The 18,458-nt window shown below is 40.9% G+C and overlaps 1 protein-coding gene across 1 annotated transcript in view; it reads left to right on the plus strand.

Moving 5' to 3' along the window:
• Positions 1 to 18,458, plus strand: part of INVS (inversin) — a 160,858-nt gene that overhangs the window by 97,942 nt on the left and 44,458 nt on the right. The window contains 4 exon segments of the mRNA XM_021691333.2: positions 2,435 to 2,590; positions 3,072 to 3,301; positions 7,344 to 7,450; positions 16,793 to 17,005. Coding sequence (XP_021547008.2) covers positions 2,435 to 2,590; positions 3,072 to 3,301; positions 7,344 to 7,450; positions 16,793 to 17,005 — 706 coding nt within the window.

Genomic DNA, 18,458 nt, shown 5'->3' on the forward strand with positions numbered 1-18,458 from the left:
TAGTCAGAACCACTCAACTCTTACCAGTTTTATATGATGAGTGTTTTATAAACCTTCATTTGGGGGCAGATGTATTCTTATCCTCTTAAAATGTGAAAGTCACCAAACTCCCATAGATGTAGCACACTTGATCTGCCTTACAGCATTCTCACCAGTGGTCTGTCAACCTCCCGTTACGCAGCTCCAATATGGAGAACCCACTAATTCCATCTTAAACTAACTATCAGAATATTCTTCCTTACACTGAGCCCAGATTTGTCAAAGTGAATGTTCTGCTCTGTGCTGTCTTCCACATGGCAGCCCCTAAGATACTTGAAGTCTCTCACACTCTTCTGAATCTTGTCTGGGCCCAATTAACATTCAGCCACGTAGATCAGGGTCCTCCAACTCAAGTGCATGTAAGAATTGTGACGGTGTTTGTTTAAATACAGATTCCCAGACTATACAGACAGAAATCTGTTTCAGATCCTGTAAGTCCTATTGACTGCACCTCTAAAATATATCCTAAATCTTTCTGCTTCTCTCCGTCTCCACTCCCGCCAGCCTAGTTCAAGCCACCAGCATTTTTTACTGAGTCTCCTGCAATAGTGTTAGCTGGTTCTCACCTACTACAGTACGTACATTCTCTTCAGAGCAGCTAGAGTGATCTCATTAAGGCACAAGTCAAATAGTCTCACTCACCTATGTGAAGTCTTCAGGCCCTTCATCACTGGGACCTGTGTGGCCACTTAGGATCTGGCCTTCTCTACCTTTCTGCCTTACTTCATTGTGCTGCAGCTTCCTTGCCTTCCTTAAGCACATAAACTCATTCCTGCCCTTGGACTAACTTCTCTTTGCTCGAACTACTCCCTCTCAAGATCTCTACATTGCTGTCTCTTCATGACCCAGGTCTCAACTTCAGTGTCAGCTCCTTAGCAAGGCTTTTTGTCACCACCAATTAAAGTGGTCTCCCAGTCACTCTGCATATCAAGATACCTTTTATTACTCCAACCATACCATCCACCACCATCTAATACTTTCTTGTTTATCTGTTCAGTTTTTATTTTGCTTCCCCTACTAGAACGTAACCTTATCTATTTTGTTCTCTGCTGAATTCCCACCATCACATTCATACCCAGCCCATAGAAGGTTCTCAACAAATGCCCAGGAATCTGCACTTTTATAGGCATCCTGGGTTTGGTCCATGGATCACACTTTATTGAAAGAAACATTGTTCTAGGGCGCCTGGATTGCTCAGTTGGTTAAGTGACTGTCTTCGGCTCAGGTCATGATCCCAGGGTCCCAGGATCGAGTCCCGCATAAGGCTCCCTGCTCAGCAGGGAGTCTGCTTCTTCCTCTGACCCTCCCCCTCTTGTGCTCTCTCTCTCATATAAATAAATAAAATCTTAAAAAAAAAAGAAATATTGTTCTAAGCATTATAGGGCCATGATACTTAGAAAGAACTGGCCCAGGCCTCTAGACAGTTCTGCTGGCAAACTCAGAATTTGAAGAGTGATGTATTTAAATAGAATTTAAAAAGTAATCCAAAGAGTACTGGCGTTAAGTCAAGCACTAGAGGGGAGTAACACAGGCAGAGGTCAGCACAACCTGAAACCCACAGAGAGTCAAAATTCCTCTTTCAAACCCCATATGAAGGCACCAGAGAGGGGACCACATTCCTTCTCAGGTTTTTTCTCCAATGTTGAAACAAATTGCTGTTTCTTAAATTGGGCCCAGAGGAAATCAGTGGCTTGCATTTGAAGCCATGTTGTATGAAAAACGCACTCGAGGCAGTGGGCTGTGCATCCCCTCAGTACCACATGGGTGCGCAGACCGCCGGCAGGAATAGCGCGGCTCGGCAGCTGAAGGACCAGTGGATTGACACTTCCCATCACACCAACCCTCGGGCATATGCTTATCGAGTGGGGTGGTGGGCAGAATTGCCTGCGTCATTTAAATCATTGCTCTTTGTCGTTTTTTGGAAAGCATTTCAGACCACCAGGATGGAAAGGAAGAAACAGTGAGACAAGAAAGGTAGAAGGACAGGGGGAAAGTGTGAGTAGTACCGGTGACTAAAAAGGAAGACTGAAATCTATAGAAGTGAACAATTGAGAATCCTTAAGATTAAATTGCATTTAGGGGCACCCAGGTGGCTCAGTTGGTTGAGTGTCTGCCTTCGGCTCAGGTCATGATCTCAGGGTCCTAGGATCAAGCCCCACATCGGGCTCCCTGCTCAGCGGGGAGCCTGCTTCTCCCTCTTCCTCTGCTACCCCCACCCCCGCCTGCGTGTGCACTCTCTCTCTCAAATAAATAAATAAAATCTTTTAAAAAAAGATTAAATTGCATTTAGCAAAAATGATGAGGACATCAGAAGAAGAAAAGATGCACAGTTAGAATAAGGAAAAGGTGAAGTTGTTATCAAAGAGTTCTTTGCTTTCTTTCACTCCCTTTTCAGCCTTACATGCCGCTGCCCTTTCTGGCCATGTCAGCACCGTGAAGCTACTGTTGGAAAATAACGCTCAAGTAGATGCCACCGATGTCATGAAGCATACTCCGCTTTTCCGAGCCTGTGAGATGGGACACAAAGATGTGATTCAGACACTTATTAAAGGTTGGTCATTAAGAGTGCTCCTACCAAGTCACTCTCAAAAGGTAGGAATTCTTGCAGGCACTGTTTGAAACACAGCTTACATAGCAGAGGGCCACCTGGGTGGAAGGATGGAGGGAAGAGCGCCGTGTGCGTGCACACACACACGCACACACGCACGCACACCCACGCACACACACACGCAAGCGCACACGCAAGCGCACCAGGAAACCTGAGGTCCAGTCCTAGCTCCGCCTGTTGGCAGTTGTGTGGTTTTGGAAAAGCTACTTCACCTGCCCGATCCTCAGTTTCACTTCGTATAAAAGAAAAATGACTCGTGCCCTGACCAACTTACAGGCTTATTGTAAAAATCTGAAGTAAATAATGTACGTGGCAACATTTTGCTGAGAGTAAAGCATTTAAGGGACTGTTGTTATATTTTTCAGACTTCTTTTTGAGCAAGCTCTCTATATTGGACATTTTCATTATATTTTTGCTTTTTCAGGTGGAGCGAGGGTAGATTTAGTCGATCAAGACGGACACTCTCTTCTACATTGGGCAGCACTGGGAGGAAATGCTGATGTTTGCCAGATATTGATAGAAAATAAGATCAATCCAAATGTGCAAGATTACGCAGGACGAACCCCTTTGCAGTGTGCTGCTTACGGCGGCTACATCAACTGCATGGCAGTGCTCATGGAAAATAATGCAGACCCTAACATTCAAGACAAAGAGGTAGAAAATCTACATATTTTCTATATTGTTTGCTCCCAGTTGTTTAGAGTATTTCTTCTTCATTATCTAAAATGAGGTAAAACATTTTACCAAATAAAGAGGTCACTTACAAATTTATCTGTTAATTAAAAATGAGTTTTATTTTTCCCTGTTTTCCTTCTAATTCTTGTCTACATATCCATATATGCCATTAACAAAGTCATAATACAGAATGGGAATAGTTTTATAACTTTCATAAGATACATATGCATGGCATGTGTGTACGTATGTGTATACATATAGATATATATTTCACAATGCACGTTTTGTTCACTTAAAATCATCACCATGATTTTCTCATTTGGTGTATAATCTTCTGCATAATCGTAGATGCTGAGTATTCCAAAGTTCTAGGAGCTTTATGTTTAATAACTCATTCAGTTCTCACAGCAACTCTGTAAAGGAATTGCTATTATTATTCCCATTTACAGGTGAGAAAATTGAAGCTCATGGAGCTTACCCAAATACCCTAAGGTGACAACAGAGGCAGGGTTGTTGTGGGAAGTCAGGGTCCAAACTATGCCTGTAACCCCAATTTTAGAATCAAGTAACTTCCTATGGCTGGGTACTTTTTCATTATTATTGATCATGTTTCATTGATCATTGCTGTGCATTTAACTTTTTTTATTGTTTCCTTAGAATCATTTCCCCTAAGTGAGATTATTTATTATTGGTATATGAATGTGATTGAGCTCTGATATATACTATTGAACTGATTTTTTTTTAAAGATTTTATTTATTTATTTGAGAGAGAGAGCGTGCACCTGAGCAGGGAGAGGGGCAGAGGGAGAGGGAGAAAGAGAATCCCAAGCAGACTCCCCACTGAGAATGGAGCCTGACTCAGGACTCCATCTCACGACCCTGAGATCATGACCTGAGCTGAAATCAGGAGTCGGTCGCTCAACCAGCTGAGCCACCTAGGCGCCCCTGTTGAATGGATTTCTAAACCATGTGGGTTAATCTCCACTTTCCCAGCTATGTAGTATTGTATTGACTTCTCTCAGTCTAGCCAGTATTGATTTTTTTTGCTACTTCAATTACATTAAGTCTTCAAAAATACTAGCATATTATGTTTTCCAAGCCAGAAAATATATTTTCTATTAATTCATTCAGTAAATATTTATCAAAATTGTTCCTATCTGTAAAAGTAACATAATGAAAAATATGTGAAATATGGTCCTTGTATCTATGTGATTAGAAATGAATCTTTTGTAATCTGTAGTACCTTTTACATCGTCTTTACAAGTTGCCGGTTTCTTACAGAAGTAGTATATACTAAGCTACTTTCCAGTTCCATTAGTTTTTACATGTACTGTTTTGGATTATCTGCATAAACAGCGTATCATTTGTGAATAGTATGCCTTATGGAACTAACTGATACCTCCAATACAATGTCGAATAGAATTGGTGATAGTTGGTATCCTTAATTCATTCTGGTTTCTCAAGGGGAAAGCTTGAAATATTTCACCATTGAATATGATATTTGCTGTAGGTTACCTTATATTGCTAGTTGCTAAGAATTGGGGTTTTTTTATTCACAATTAGCTGTTTAATTTTTGTCAGATACTATTTCTGTATCTTTCAAGATGATCACATGATTTTTCACCTCTTTGCTGTTAATATGGTGAATTAAAAAGAGTCAGGAAGTAGCTCCTCTTATTCTCCTAAAGAATTTTTGTAACATTGGTATTACTTCTTTCTTAAATGTTCGGAAGAATTCCCCGGGGAAGTCATCTGGTCTAGTGGTATTCTTTGTGTAAAAGGTGTTAATAACTGGTTCAGTGTCATTTATAATTACAAGACCATTCAGATTTCTAATTATTTTCTTTTCAGCTTTTGTAAGTTGCATTTTCTGAGAAATTTATTTTATTTTATTAACATATCATATGTTTTTGCATAAAGTTGGTCATATAATCACTTACCTTTTTTTTTTTAAAGATTTTATTTATTTATTTGAGAGAGAGAGAATGAGAGAGAGCACATGAGAGGGGGGAGGGTCAGAGGGAGAAGCAGACTCCCTGCTGAGCAGGGAGCCCGATGCGGGACTCTATCCAGGGACTCCAGGATCATGACCTGAGCCAAAGGCAGTCGCTTAACCAACTGAGCCACCCAGGCGCCCTCACTTACCTTTTTTATGACTGTAGGACCTTTAGTGATTTCCTCTTATTCATTTCATATATTGGTAATGTGCTTTGTCTCTTTTCTTTTTAAAAACATTTTTCATCTTATTCGTCTTTTCAAAGGACTTACTTCTTTGTTGATTTTCTACATTTTAAGTTGTTTACTATTTCATTGGTGTTTATTATTTCCTGCCGTCTACTTTCCTCGGGTTTGATTTACTATTTTTTTTAAAGATTCTTTTGATAAAAGTTTAAATCATTGATTTATTTTAATATTCATTTCCAGTATATGTATTTAAGCATGCTTCTTATTCTAAGCACTGCTTTAACTTCATCCTAAAAGTTTAGATAAGTTGTACCATCACTATAATTCAGCTCAAATATTTTCTAGTTTCTATTTTGATTTGTTATTTGACCCATAGATTATTTAGAAGTGTATTGCTTAATTTCCAGGCAGTTGGGCATTTGCTTATTATCTTTTGGTAAATGATTATATTGGTTTCCTCTTGCTATTATAATAAATTACCACAAACTTAGTGGCTTAGAACAACACAAATTTATTATCTTACTCTTCTGGATGCTAAAAGTCCAAAATGGGTCTCACTGGGCTAAAAATCAAGGTTTTGGCAAGACTACAATCCTTTTGGAGGCTCTAGGGGAGAATCTATTTCTTTCATTTTTCCAGCTTCTCGATGCTGCCCTCATTCCTTGGCTTATGGTCCCATTCCACCATCCTCAAAGCTAGCAGTGACTGGCTGAGTCTCTCTCACACTGCATCATCATTCTAACACCCGCCCTCCTGCCTCTCTCCTTCCTTCCCTCCCCGTATAATCCTTATACTGGGCCTATTCAGATAATCCAGGATAATCTCCCCATTTGAAGGTCAGCTGATTAGCAACCTTAATTCCATCTACAATCTTAATTTCCCCTTTCCAATAACATAACAGGGTTACAGATTCCAGAGATTAGGACATAGACATCTTTGCAAAGGCATGCATTTATTCTGTCTACCACACTGATTTGTAACTCAAACTCTACTGTGGTCTAAAAACAGAATAACAGAATTATTTTCTTTTATTTCAGAATCATTTTAATTCTTCAAAGTCCTTTGAGGCTTTCTTTGTGGCCTAGCATATGATAGATTTTGGTAAATGCTCTATGTACACTTGAAAAGAATACTGGTTGTATCATAGTTGGATGCAATGTCTTCTATGTATCACTTAGGTCAAAGTTTTTTACTGTATTGTTCAGGTCTTCTATATCTTTACTGTCCTTTCATTTATTTGTTCTATGAACTATTTATTATAAAAGGTGGGTTGAAAATCTCTCACTGATTATGGATTTGACCATATCCCCTTTTAATTTTGTCATTTTTTGTTCTGTATATTTAAAAGCTTTGTTATTAGATGCATACAGATTTAGGATTGTGGTATCTTCCTCTTTGACTCCTTTAAAACTATGAAATATCCCCCTTATATATCTAACAATGCTTCATGCCTTTTTTATCTTTCATGATACTGAATTTTTTTGAGAATATCAGCCATTTATTTTGTAGAATCTCACTCATTTTGAGTTTGCCTTATGATTCCTCATAATTAGACTTAAGTTTTACTTTTTTGGTTGGAGCATTATACAAGTGATATTGAATCCTTCTCAGGATATCACCTCTGGAAACACATGGTGCCTCTTAACATGGTATTAATTTTGATCACTTAGTTAAGATACCATCCATTTTCTCCACTGTGTATTTGAGTGGAGAAATATTTTCCCTTTTTATAATGAAGCAATTTGGGAGCATCGTTTGTATTTTTGAGTTAGCATCAATAACTATGTGTCCAAAAATACCTATTCCAGATATACCTGATTTTTGTTCATGCTTATAGGGAAGAACAGCTTTGCACTGGTCCTGTAACAATGGATACCTTGATGCCATTAAATTACTACTAGACTTTGCTGCTTTCCCTAATCAGATGGAAAACAATGAAGAAAGGTAAGCTGTTGGTAAGAAGAATGTATTGCTGTTCAACTCACTGCCTTTCTGCTCTATTAAAAAACCTCAAGTTGAGATACTAGTTCAGAAGTGCTAAGTATACTCATAAGGAAATGCTACACTAAGAAATCCTGAACGAGGGGCGCCTGGGTGGCTCAGTCGTTAAGCGTCTGCCTTCGGCTCGGGTCATGATCCCGGGGTCCCGGGATCGAGCCCCGTATCGGGCTCCCTGCTCGGCAGGAGGCCTGCTTCTCCCTCTCCCACTCCCCCTGCTTGTGTTCCCTCTCTCGCTGTGTCTCTCTGTCAAATAAATAAATAAAATCTTTAAAAAAAAAAAAAAGAAATCCTGAACGAGAAGAAAAGAGCAAAAGTTCCCTGTAGTGTTGATTTAGAATCATGGGATTTTAAAATCACTCAGAACTTTAGATTTACCTCTGGCAAGCTCACAAACTACAGATGAGGAAAGACATTCTTGTGGCTTGTGGCTGGCATAACGTCAGGGGAGTCCTGACGGACAAGGCCTAGGAACGGGTCATATGTTGAAGACATTTCTCTTGATGAACAGGATAGTGGACCAAGGTGCCACCATGTGGCATGAAGAAATAAGGAGAAGGTGAGGTGACTGAATAACCCAGGATTCACAGAGCTAGGCTGGAGTTATGCCCAAGGGCCCAGGCCCCATATAAAGGACCAGACACAGTGTGAAGTCTAAGCAGAAGAGATTCTTGGCGGTCTTGGGTCTGAGAAGATTCTGATCACCTGTAGGTGACAACCAAGTTTGTGATGAGATTTCCACACCTGAGCTCCACCCAGCCAGTTTTGTGCCTTGGTTGTCGTCATTCATGAATGCTGGAACTGCAGTGGCTCCCGCTGTGACACCATGTCCCGTCCCCCTCTCTCCACCGCCCCCCCCGCCCGGAGCTACAACCAGTTCTTTCAGGAGATGGGAGACCTTGTGGAGAAGGAGGGACTCTCTCTAGGCCACCTGCCTCAGGAAACCCACTCCTCCTTTCTGGGCTGAACCCCTTCATCTCTCCCACTTCTTTCAGAACCTCTCCCCATTAATGATGGCCTCCACCTGTTATTTTCTGAGGTCTGAGGTTTGTCTTCTCTGCCTGTAAAGCCCTCCTTCTCTCGGATTGTCTGCACTGCCCCATTTCCTCTTGCTCGTGGGTTGTGCTTTCACAGTCTGGCTTCCATCCTCCCACGGACACTGAAACCGTGCTGAGTGGTCACTGACAGACTCAATGATAAATCCTCCGTCGGCCCCTCTGTCTCCTCTCACTGGCCTGTCTGCATCACCGGGTTCTGTTGACCCCCCTTCTCTACCTTACTGAGACTATCTTCTCTAAGCTTCTGTGACAGTATATTTTCCTGATTCTCTGCCAGTCACGTCTGCTCCTTCTCCATTTATTTCGGCTCCTTTTCCATTTTTTTTTTTTAAATATAAGCACTCTTCAGGGACTGGGCCTTTTTCTCTCAGCCCATCTCCTTGGGCCCTCTGACCTACCACCAAGGCTTCGATAGTCACCTGGGGGCCGGTGAGTTCTAAATCTGTCCTTCAGACTCAGCGTCTCTCCTCAGTTCCCACTGTCACCTCCTCTTCGTTACCAGCACCGTCGTGTAAATCTTGCCCTCTGACACGTTCCTGGGACTGTTGGAATGCCTCCTCACTGTTTTCCTCCCTTCGAACTTCCCCTCATTCCATTCATATGCTTCCAAAGTAGCCTCCCTAAATCACATTTCTAACGTAATTGTTTATCCTGTCCTTCCTCCACTCAAATGCAGTCTCACCTAAGAAGATTGTCCTGATCCCAGAGGCATGTGTTCCAAACGATGTTCTCCCCTACACTCTGAGTTTGTATAGCATCTGGCACATTTCACTTTATATTATAATTTTATGTAATCTGTCTTCCCTATTAGCGGAGAACTCCTGAAGATCATTGTCATCTCTGTGTTGTTCACAGTGCTTTTCAGGAAGTAGATGCTTAGTAAAGAACTGTTGCATTATTAAGTTGATGCTTCCAGTCTCCCAGTAGCATCCCCTGCTACATACCTGCATTAGAAACTTCTGGAATTCTTTGAGTACATACAGAATTAGATAAATCAGACTAGTATGTCTTACTTTGAGAGGGGTTCTATAAAGAACTCACTCTCTCTATTATTGTCAAATGACAACTGTAAAACCAAAAAGACTCGAAGATTTAGAGGTTTGGACATTCAAGGAAGCTGAAATGCCAAGCAGAATCCTCAGGGCTGAGGTTTTGACATTAAAGCAGATATGTGAGAGAGCAGAAGATTTCTCTCTTTGAAACACTAAAAAAAATACAAAAGGGAAAGATTAAGAATCCTAAGAATTAGTGGTGATTTATTTCTATTATAAAGGATTTATGGGGCACCTGGGTGGCTCAGTCAGTTAAGCGTCTGCCTTCAGCTCAGGTCATGATCCCAGGGTCCTGGAATCGAGCCCCACATCGGGCTCCCTGCTCAGCGGGAAGCCTGCCTCTCCCTCTCCTCCTCCCCCTGCTTGTGTTCCCTCTCTCGCTGTCTCTCTCTCTGTCAAATAAATAAGTAAAATCTTTAAAAAAAATAAAATAAAGGATTTATTCTGTAACAGTATTTACTGCCTGACTGCTGTTTTCTTAGGAAACAATAAAAAAACATTTATTTTTGTAACTCAAGTCCCATTTTTATGATAAGACTTGAATTTTAGGCCTACGGAAGAGTCTGAATTAAGGTGCTTCCTGCCTCCTAGAGTAAACATATGTTAATTACAGACCAAAAGACCACAGGAAAAATCCTCCTAGCTGTACTTGCCAACCTGTAGATGAAGATGGACGGTGGCAACATCCCAGTCTCCTCTGATGTTTCATCAGCAGTGCACCTTGATGGACAAATGTCAGAACCCGGTGCTGCCTTTTATGTTTATTGACATTCCAGTTTAGGCATTCCACTCATCTCATCAGACCAGTCCTGCTTGGCAAGTCCAATTGTGTCTTGTATCTTGTCTCTATCTGCATTGTTTCTTGACTGGTTACCATCAGTGTAGTGCTAATTTTTACTTCTCATGCATTGACACCAACCACTTGATGTGCACTGTATAGACATAATTTTTGCCAACTACTGCTGGCTTTCAGTCAATAACTATCTGACAGCCACACTCCGACTTTGATGGGAATATTCACAGTACTTGAATGTTTCTAAATTGAATTTGGGGTGAAGAAAGACTCAGTAGGAATAATTACAATACGGTCAGTGCCTAAACACTAAGGCATAGACTTCAGTCTTAAAATCTTTCTAGATATTTGGACTGTGTTTCCCTGAATCAAAAATTGATGGAGAATCCTAATTTGAATAAGCCAATTATAAAAAAAAAAGGCATTTTTGAGAAAATCGGGGAAATTTGTATTTGGAATGGGTACTAGATTTTGCTGAGGAATTCCTGTTAATTTTGCTAATACCATAATGACATTGTGCTTGTGTCCATATTATTTTTTGATGAATACTGAAATGCAGAGAGATTAAATGATAGAGGAGTTCTAGGATTTGCTTTAAAACAGTTCAGCAAAAATAATAGGGAAGGGGTTAGAGGAAGCAAATGTGGCAGAAATGTTGCTACTTGTTAAATTTGGGTAATGAGCATAAAAATGGTTATGCTATTCTCTCTACTTTTGTTTATGCTTGAAGTTTCTCATAATAAAAATACAATTTTTCCATGATAAAGGTATTTAAAATATTTGAAATGCAATTTTCCATCCAGAAGCCCTGAGAGATCTAGTAAAGGCAGAGGTCGGGCCTTACTTTCATAAACCAGATTTTGATAATCCTGCTTGTATACTGTGTGAGAGACGCTCCACATTAGTAATTATAGAAAAGATGATCAAGCTTACTAAATACATATGTTATTTGCACGTTGGTTTGAGAAGCAGTTTCATTCTGTAGGAGGTTTATACTCAAGAACTGACAGATGTGCTATGGACAGATGACTGAACAGGGAGTCGTACGGTCTTAGATCAGGTCTGGGTTCTGCAGGGAACTAGTTACATAACCTTCTGCAAGTTGCTTAATCTTTCTGGATCTGTTGACTCATTTATAAAAGGAAGGAGATAAACTAAATGACCTCTAAATTTCCATTTAGCTCTACTATCATGGAGTTGACTCTGATCGTTTTTTTCCATTGGGGAGAGTACATCATGAAAGGCGTTTTAGAATACATAGTGATTACACTTGATCACTGTATCCCCATATTATATACGCGAAACTAATTTAGCACTCTATGTTAATGACACTGGAATTAAAATTAAAAATAATAATAAATTTTTAAATAGAATATATAGTGAAATATTTTTAAGTTCTTCTGAATTTACGGGATGCCGTCTACTTAGAAATAATGTTTTAAAGTTTATGTAGGCACCGTTACTTTATGTCCTTCTGGTCCCTGGACAGTAGAGGCAAATCGAGATGTCCTAAAATGAGTTTCTTCATTTTAGCATTTGGGACTTCTTCCTGAATTCGGTTTCCTTCTAGAAGTGACTAACTCACCCTTTGCTTATATTGAAAAATCTCCTCCTTTTATGTCTGACTATGACTGTCAGGAGAGTTTTGAAAAGAGAAAATTTCTATCATCACCGAATGATTTTCTGTGTCTAATCATGCATCTGTATAATCATCAGTGTTTCCACCTCATAAATCAGCTGATTATTTCTTCCTAAAACCTCTGATTGCTTTGGATGAGTAACAGCCACCTAGACAGGACTCAGACCCCTGGCCACCGTTGGGCGGTCATCACTACTGGTTTGGGCCCTAGGGAAATGATAGTGATGATGCATGACCGTGGTGTCACCAGCCCTGCTGCAAGGGTGTCCTAGCATAAGAACGACAGCAGCTGACATTTACTAATTGCTTCTTTGATGCCAGGCACAGTGTTATCTTCTTTGTATTTATTATTTCCTTACCTCCTCGTGCCAAGTCTGCAATGACGAAAGATAAGTGGGTGAAGAAGTGACAGCATTACCATGATTGGAAGGTAGAATTGGGGTTTTGTTTTGTTTTGTTTTTACTTCAATTTTTGTATTTTTTGCACTGTTTGAATTCTTTAAATATGTGTCATTATTGCAAAGTAATCATTTAAGAAAAATAATATACCTGCCAAGAGAAGAATGCCGGTTAATTCTAAGGGTGGGAATACAGATGACCATTGTTATGTTCCTCTGTGTATTTATCCGATTATTTTGTGTTTCCAAAAATAGAAAAGATATATTGTAAGAAAGGAATTTGCCTAAAATTATACATCTAGAAAGTAGCCAGTTGAGATTAAAATATATAACCATCTGACAATACAACTCATCTTTTCTAAAAATATATTTGTCAAAAAGGTATGCACAGTGTACAAAATTTAAAAGGCATGAAAACTAAGTGTCCCTCCCACCCCTGCCTCTGAGACAACCAGCGTCCTCCCCACGGACGTCACTGTCACGAGTTTCTTGGTAAACTTCTAGAGATATATTTTACAAAGATAAGCATACAGGGATATGTTCTTTTTCATACAAATGGGGCATGCCATAATACTGCTCTGGGCTTTTTTTTTTTAAAGAATTTTATTTTTTATTATTTTTTTGAGATTTTATTTATTTATTTGAGAGAGAGAGAATGAGAGACAGAAAGCATGAGAGGGAGGAGGGTCAGAGGGAGAAGCAGACTCCCCACTGAGCAAGGAGCCCAATGCGGGACTCGATCCCGGGACTCCAGGATCATGACCTGAGCCAAAGGCAGTCACCCAACCAACTGACCCACCCCAGGCGCCCCTGCTCTGGGCTTTTTTTAAAAGATTTATTTATTTTAGAGAGGGAGACCTGGGGGGAGGGGCAGAGGGAAAGAGAGTCTTTTTTTTTTTTTTAATTAACATATAATGTATTATTTGTTTCAGGGGTACAGGTCTGTGATTCATCAGTCTTACACAATTCACAGTGCTCACCATAGTACATACCCTCCCCAATGCCCATCACCCAGCCACCCCATTCCCCCACCGCCACTCCAGCAACACTCAGTTTGTTTCCTGAGATTAAGAGTCTCTTATGGTTTGTCTCCCTCTCTGGTTTCATCTTGTTTCATTTTTTTCCTCTCTTCCCCTCTGATCCTCTGTCTTGTTTCTCAAATTCCACATATCAGTGAGATCATATACTAGTCTTTCTCTGATTGACTTATTTCGCTTAGCATAATACCCTCTAGTTCCATCCACATCATTGCAAATGGCAAGATTTCATTTTTTTGATGGCTGCATAATATTCCATTGTGTGTGGGTGTGGGTGTGGGTGTGGGTGTGTGTATACATACCACATCTTCTTTATCCATTCATCTGTTGATGGACACCTAGGCTCTTTCTATAGTTTGGCTATTGTGGACATTGCTGCTATAAACATTGGGATGTATGTGCCTCTTCAGATCACTACATTTGTATCTTTGGGGTAAATACCCAGTAGTGCAATTGCTGGGTTGTAGGGTAGCTCTATTTTCAACTTTTTGAGGAACCTCCATACTGTTTTCCAGAGTGGCTGCATCAGCTTGCATTCCCACCAACAGTGTAGGAGGGTTCCCCTTTCTCCGCATCCCCGCCAACATCTGTCATTTCCTGACTTGTTAATTTTAGCCATTCTGACTGGTGTGAGGTGGTATCTCATTGTGGTTTTGATTTGGATTTCCCTGATGCCGAGTGATGTTGAGCACTTTTTCATGTGTCTGTTGGCCATTTGGATGTCTTCTTTGGAAAAATGTCTGTTCATGTCTTCTGCCCATTTCTTGATTGGATTCTTTGTTCCTTGGGTGTTGAGTTTGGTAAGTTCTCCATAGATCTTTGGATACTAGCCCTTTATCTGATATGTCATTTGCAAATATCTTCTCCCATTCTGCCGGTTGTCTTTTGGTTTTGTTGACTATTTCCTTTGCTGTGCAAAAGCTTTTTATCTTGATGAAGTCCCAATAGTTCATTTTTGCCCTTGCTTCCCTTGCCTTTGGCGATGTGTCTAGGGAGAAGTTGCTGTGGCTGAGGTCGAAGAGGTTGCTGCCTGTGTTCTCCTCAAGGATTTTGATGGATTCCTGTCTCACATTTACGTCTTTCATCCATTTTGAATTTATCTTTGTGTGTGGTGTAAGGAAATGGTCCAGTTTCATTCTACATGTGGCTGCCCAACTTTTCCAACACCATTTGTTGAAGAGACTGTCTTTTTTCCATTGGATATTCTTTCCTGCTTTGTCGAAAATGAGTTGACCATAGAGTTGAGGGTCCATTTCTGGGCTCTCTATTCTGTTCCATTGATCTATGTGTCTGTTTTTGTGCCAGTACCATACTGTCTTAATGATGACAGCTTTGTAATAGAACTTGAAGTCTGGAATTGTGATGCCACCAGCTTTGGTTTTCTTTTTCAACATTCCTCTGGCTATTTTCAACATTCCTCTGGCTGTCCTCTGAGGATCATACATTCCTCTGGCTATTTGGGGTCTTTTCTGATTCCATACAAATTTTAGGATTATTTGTTCCATTTCTGTGAAAAAAAGTTGATGGTATTTTGATGGGTATTGCATTAAATGTGTAGATTGCTCTAGGTAGCATGGACATTTTCACAATATTTGTTCTTCCAATCCATGAGCATGGAACGTTTTTCCATTTCTTTGTATCTTCCTCAATTTCTTTCATGAGTATTCTATAGTTTTCTGAGTACAGATTCTTTGCCTCTTTGGTTAGATTTATTCCTAGGTATCTTATGGTTTTGGGTGCAGTTGTAGATGGGATTGACTCCTTAATTTCTCTTTCTTCTGTCTTGTTAGTGTATAGAAATGCAACTGATTTCTGTGCATTGATTTTATATCCTGCCACTTTACTGAGTTCCTGTATGAGTTCTAGAAGTTTTGGGGTGGAGTCTTTTGGGTTTTCTGGGAGAGTTTTAAGCAGATTCTATGCTGAGTGTGGAGCCCGATGCCGGGCTCTACCTCACGACCCCGAGATCATGACCTGAGCTGAAATCAAGAGTCAGACACTTAACAGACTAAGCCACCTACATGCCCCAGTACTGCTCCGTTGCTTCATTTTTTTTCTTTTTCTTCATGTAACAAGACATCCTGGACATTTTTCCTTATTTATTCACGTGCCACAGCTGTGCTGAGGCTGCATCACACAGAAGACCGCGTCACACGAATGGCCCGCACTTGATGTAAGCGGTGCCCTGTTCGTGGATACTGAGGTCATCTCCAGTCTTCCACTATTTCAAACTGTGCTTCTGTGAATATCCTTGTACAGAAAGCATCTCACACACAAGAGCAGGTCTGTGGGATATATTCCTGCAAGGGATCTGTCAAAGGGCAGATGCATGAATAATTTTGACAGATCTTACTAAATTGTTCTCTCTAAAGATTAAAGTAGCACATAGAGGAGTCTGTCTCTCTGCATCCTTTCCAGCACAGTGTGTTATTAAACTTTCTGATCCTCATTAATCTGATCATTAAAGTACTCTGTTCATCTTAATTTGTATTTCTCTTAAATGAGTGAAGTTGAACATATTTCTGTATATTTAGGAGTATTAGTATTTCTTATTCTGGGGACTATCTTTTATCTTTGTTTTTGGGTTTTTTGCCCTGCAAAATTTTGCTATTTTTATGTAGTTGGATTTATCATTCTTCTCTTATGGTTTGAGTTTTGTATCATTTTTATTAGAAAAGACCTTCCCATCCCAATTTTTAAAAAAATCTTCCATGGTTTCTTCTAGTACTTTCATGGTTTCTCTTTCTATATTTCGGTCTTTGGTTCATCCAGAATTCATTTTGATATAAAATGTGATATAAGAATCTTTTTTTTTCCCAGATGGCTATGCAGTTGTCCCAACACTATTTAATAATTTCTGCTTTCTGATTTAAAGGGCCATCCTCATCACAGACTAAATCTCTCCATTTGGAGATGTATTTTTTTACTGCATAAGCATTAACTATCAGTAGTCCTGGGCTTATGAAACCCACAGGATATTATCCCCAGTACCTTTTCAGATCAGAGTGGGGTATTATTTGGCACCCGGGGGAGAAGAAAAGTGATCACGTGTTCCTACAGCCCCCAGTTTGTGAGCCAGCAAGCGAAACTCAGGAATCATCATGGGCAGCAACACAAAGCATCTGAGCCCGGCTCCACCCTTGTTTTGTCCCCTCAGAGAAAAAAAGGAACAGCCCTGGCGCACAGAACATAGCCTTGCCTGAGGAACAGTCCCCATCCCAGAATGAGATTTCCTTCTGCTGCATGATATTGCCAGCTTAAGTGTACCTCAGATTACATTCCAATACTTAAAAAATACCTTCCTGCTTCAGGTACACTCCCCTGGACTACGCTTTGCTGGGCGAGCGCCATGAAGTGATCCAGTTCATGTTGGAGCACGGCGCCCTGTCCATCGCAGCCATACAAGACATCGCCGCCTTCAAAATCCAGGCGGTCTACAAAGGGTACAAGGTCAGAAAAGCCTTCCGCGACCGGAAAAATCTCCTCATGAAGCATGAACAGTTGAGGAAAGATGCCGCTGCCAAGTAAGTTGGAGCTGTGGGGATTGGAATCAGGGCGGAAGGGCGCAGGTGGGGGAGCGGCCAGGAGGGGGAGTCAGGAGAGGCCCTGAAATAATGCTGATCCCTGGACCCGTGTCACCTCCCCCCTTCTGCCCACCGGGACTGCAGAGCCCAGCGGCCACAGTGAAGGATGAAGGCCTGATCTCTGCTTGGTGGCTGTTCCTCCAGGCTAGGCCCTGATGTTCCAACACAGGGACACGCCTCGGCCAGCCACAGCCACCCTGGCGAGGAGTGGGGGGTGCGAGGGTACCTACAGGAAGCTGCGAGGACATGCCCGCTCACCCTCCTACCTTTCCTGCCCTTCCACAGGGAACTGACACCAGCATCTAGCCTACTTCACTAGCAGTGTCTGGTTTTGATTTGATTAAAGCAACCAACTTGTGGGAATAACTTGCCCTCCCCACCTATTCCTTAACAAATCTGTACTGACTAATGTAATTTATTCAAGAAATACCGACTGAATTCTGACGGCACATACAAAAGTCTTGGCTGGAACCTTTGGAGAAAATAGTGACTAAAAGCAAAGTGCTTGCTTCAAGGACCTCACACTTTTTTGGATAATGATACAGAATGTATAAAATCGTCATTTGTGCCTATTATATACACACTGTGATTATTTTACCATAAATCATTGATTTTTATGTATTTTTTTATTTTATTATATTATGTTAATCACCATACATTACATCATTAGTTTTTGATGTAGTGTTCCATGATTCATTGTTTGTGCATAACACCCAGTGCTCCATGCAGAACGTGCCCTCTTTAATACCCATCACCAGGCTAACCCATCCCCCCACCCCTCCCCTCTAAAACACTCAGTTTGCTTCTCAGAGTCCAGAGTCTCTCATGGTTCCTCTCCCCCTCCAATTTCCCCCCCCTTCATTTTTCCCTTCCTACTATCTTCTTTTTTTTTAACATATAATGTATTATTTGTTTCAGAGGTACAGGTCTGTGATTCAACAGTCTTGCACAATTCACAGCGCTCACCATAGCACATACCCTCCCCAGTGTCTATCACCCAGCCACCCCATCCCTCCCACCCCCCCCCCACTCCAGCAACCCACAGTTTGTTTCCTGAGATTAAGAATTCCTCGGGCGCCTGGGTGGCTCAGTTGGTTAAGCGACTGCCTTCGGCTCGGGTCATGATCCTGGAGTCCCGGGATCGAGTCCCGCATCGGGCTCCCTGCTCAGCAGGGAGCCTGCTTCTCCCTCTGACCCTCCCCCCTCTCATGTGCTCTCTGTCTCTCTCATTCTCTCGGTCTCAAATAAATAAATAAAATCTTTAAAAAAAAAAAAAAGAATTCCTCATATCAGTGAGGTCATATGATACATGTCTTTCTCTGATTGACTTATTTCGCTCAGCATAATACCCTCCAGTTCCATCCACGTCGTTGCAAATGGCAAGATTTCATTC

This window comes from Neomonachus schauinslandi, chromosome 13 (genome assembly GCF_002201575.2).
Source record: "Neomonachus schauinslandi chromosome 13, ASM220157v2, whole genome shotgun sequence".
NCBI lineage: Eukaryota > Metazoa > Chordata > Mammalia > Carnivora > Phocidae > Neomonachus > Neomonachus schauinslandi.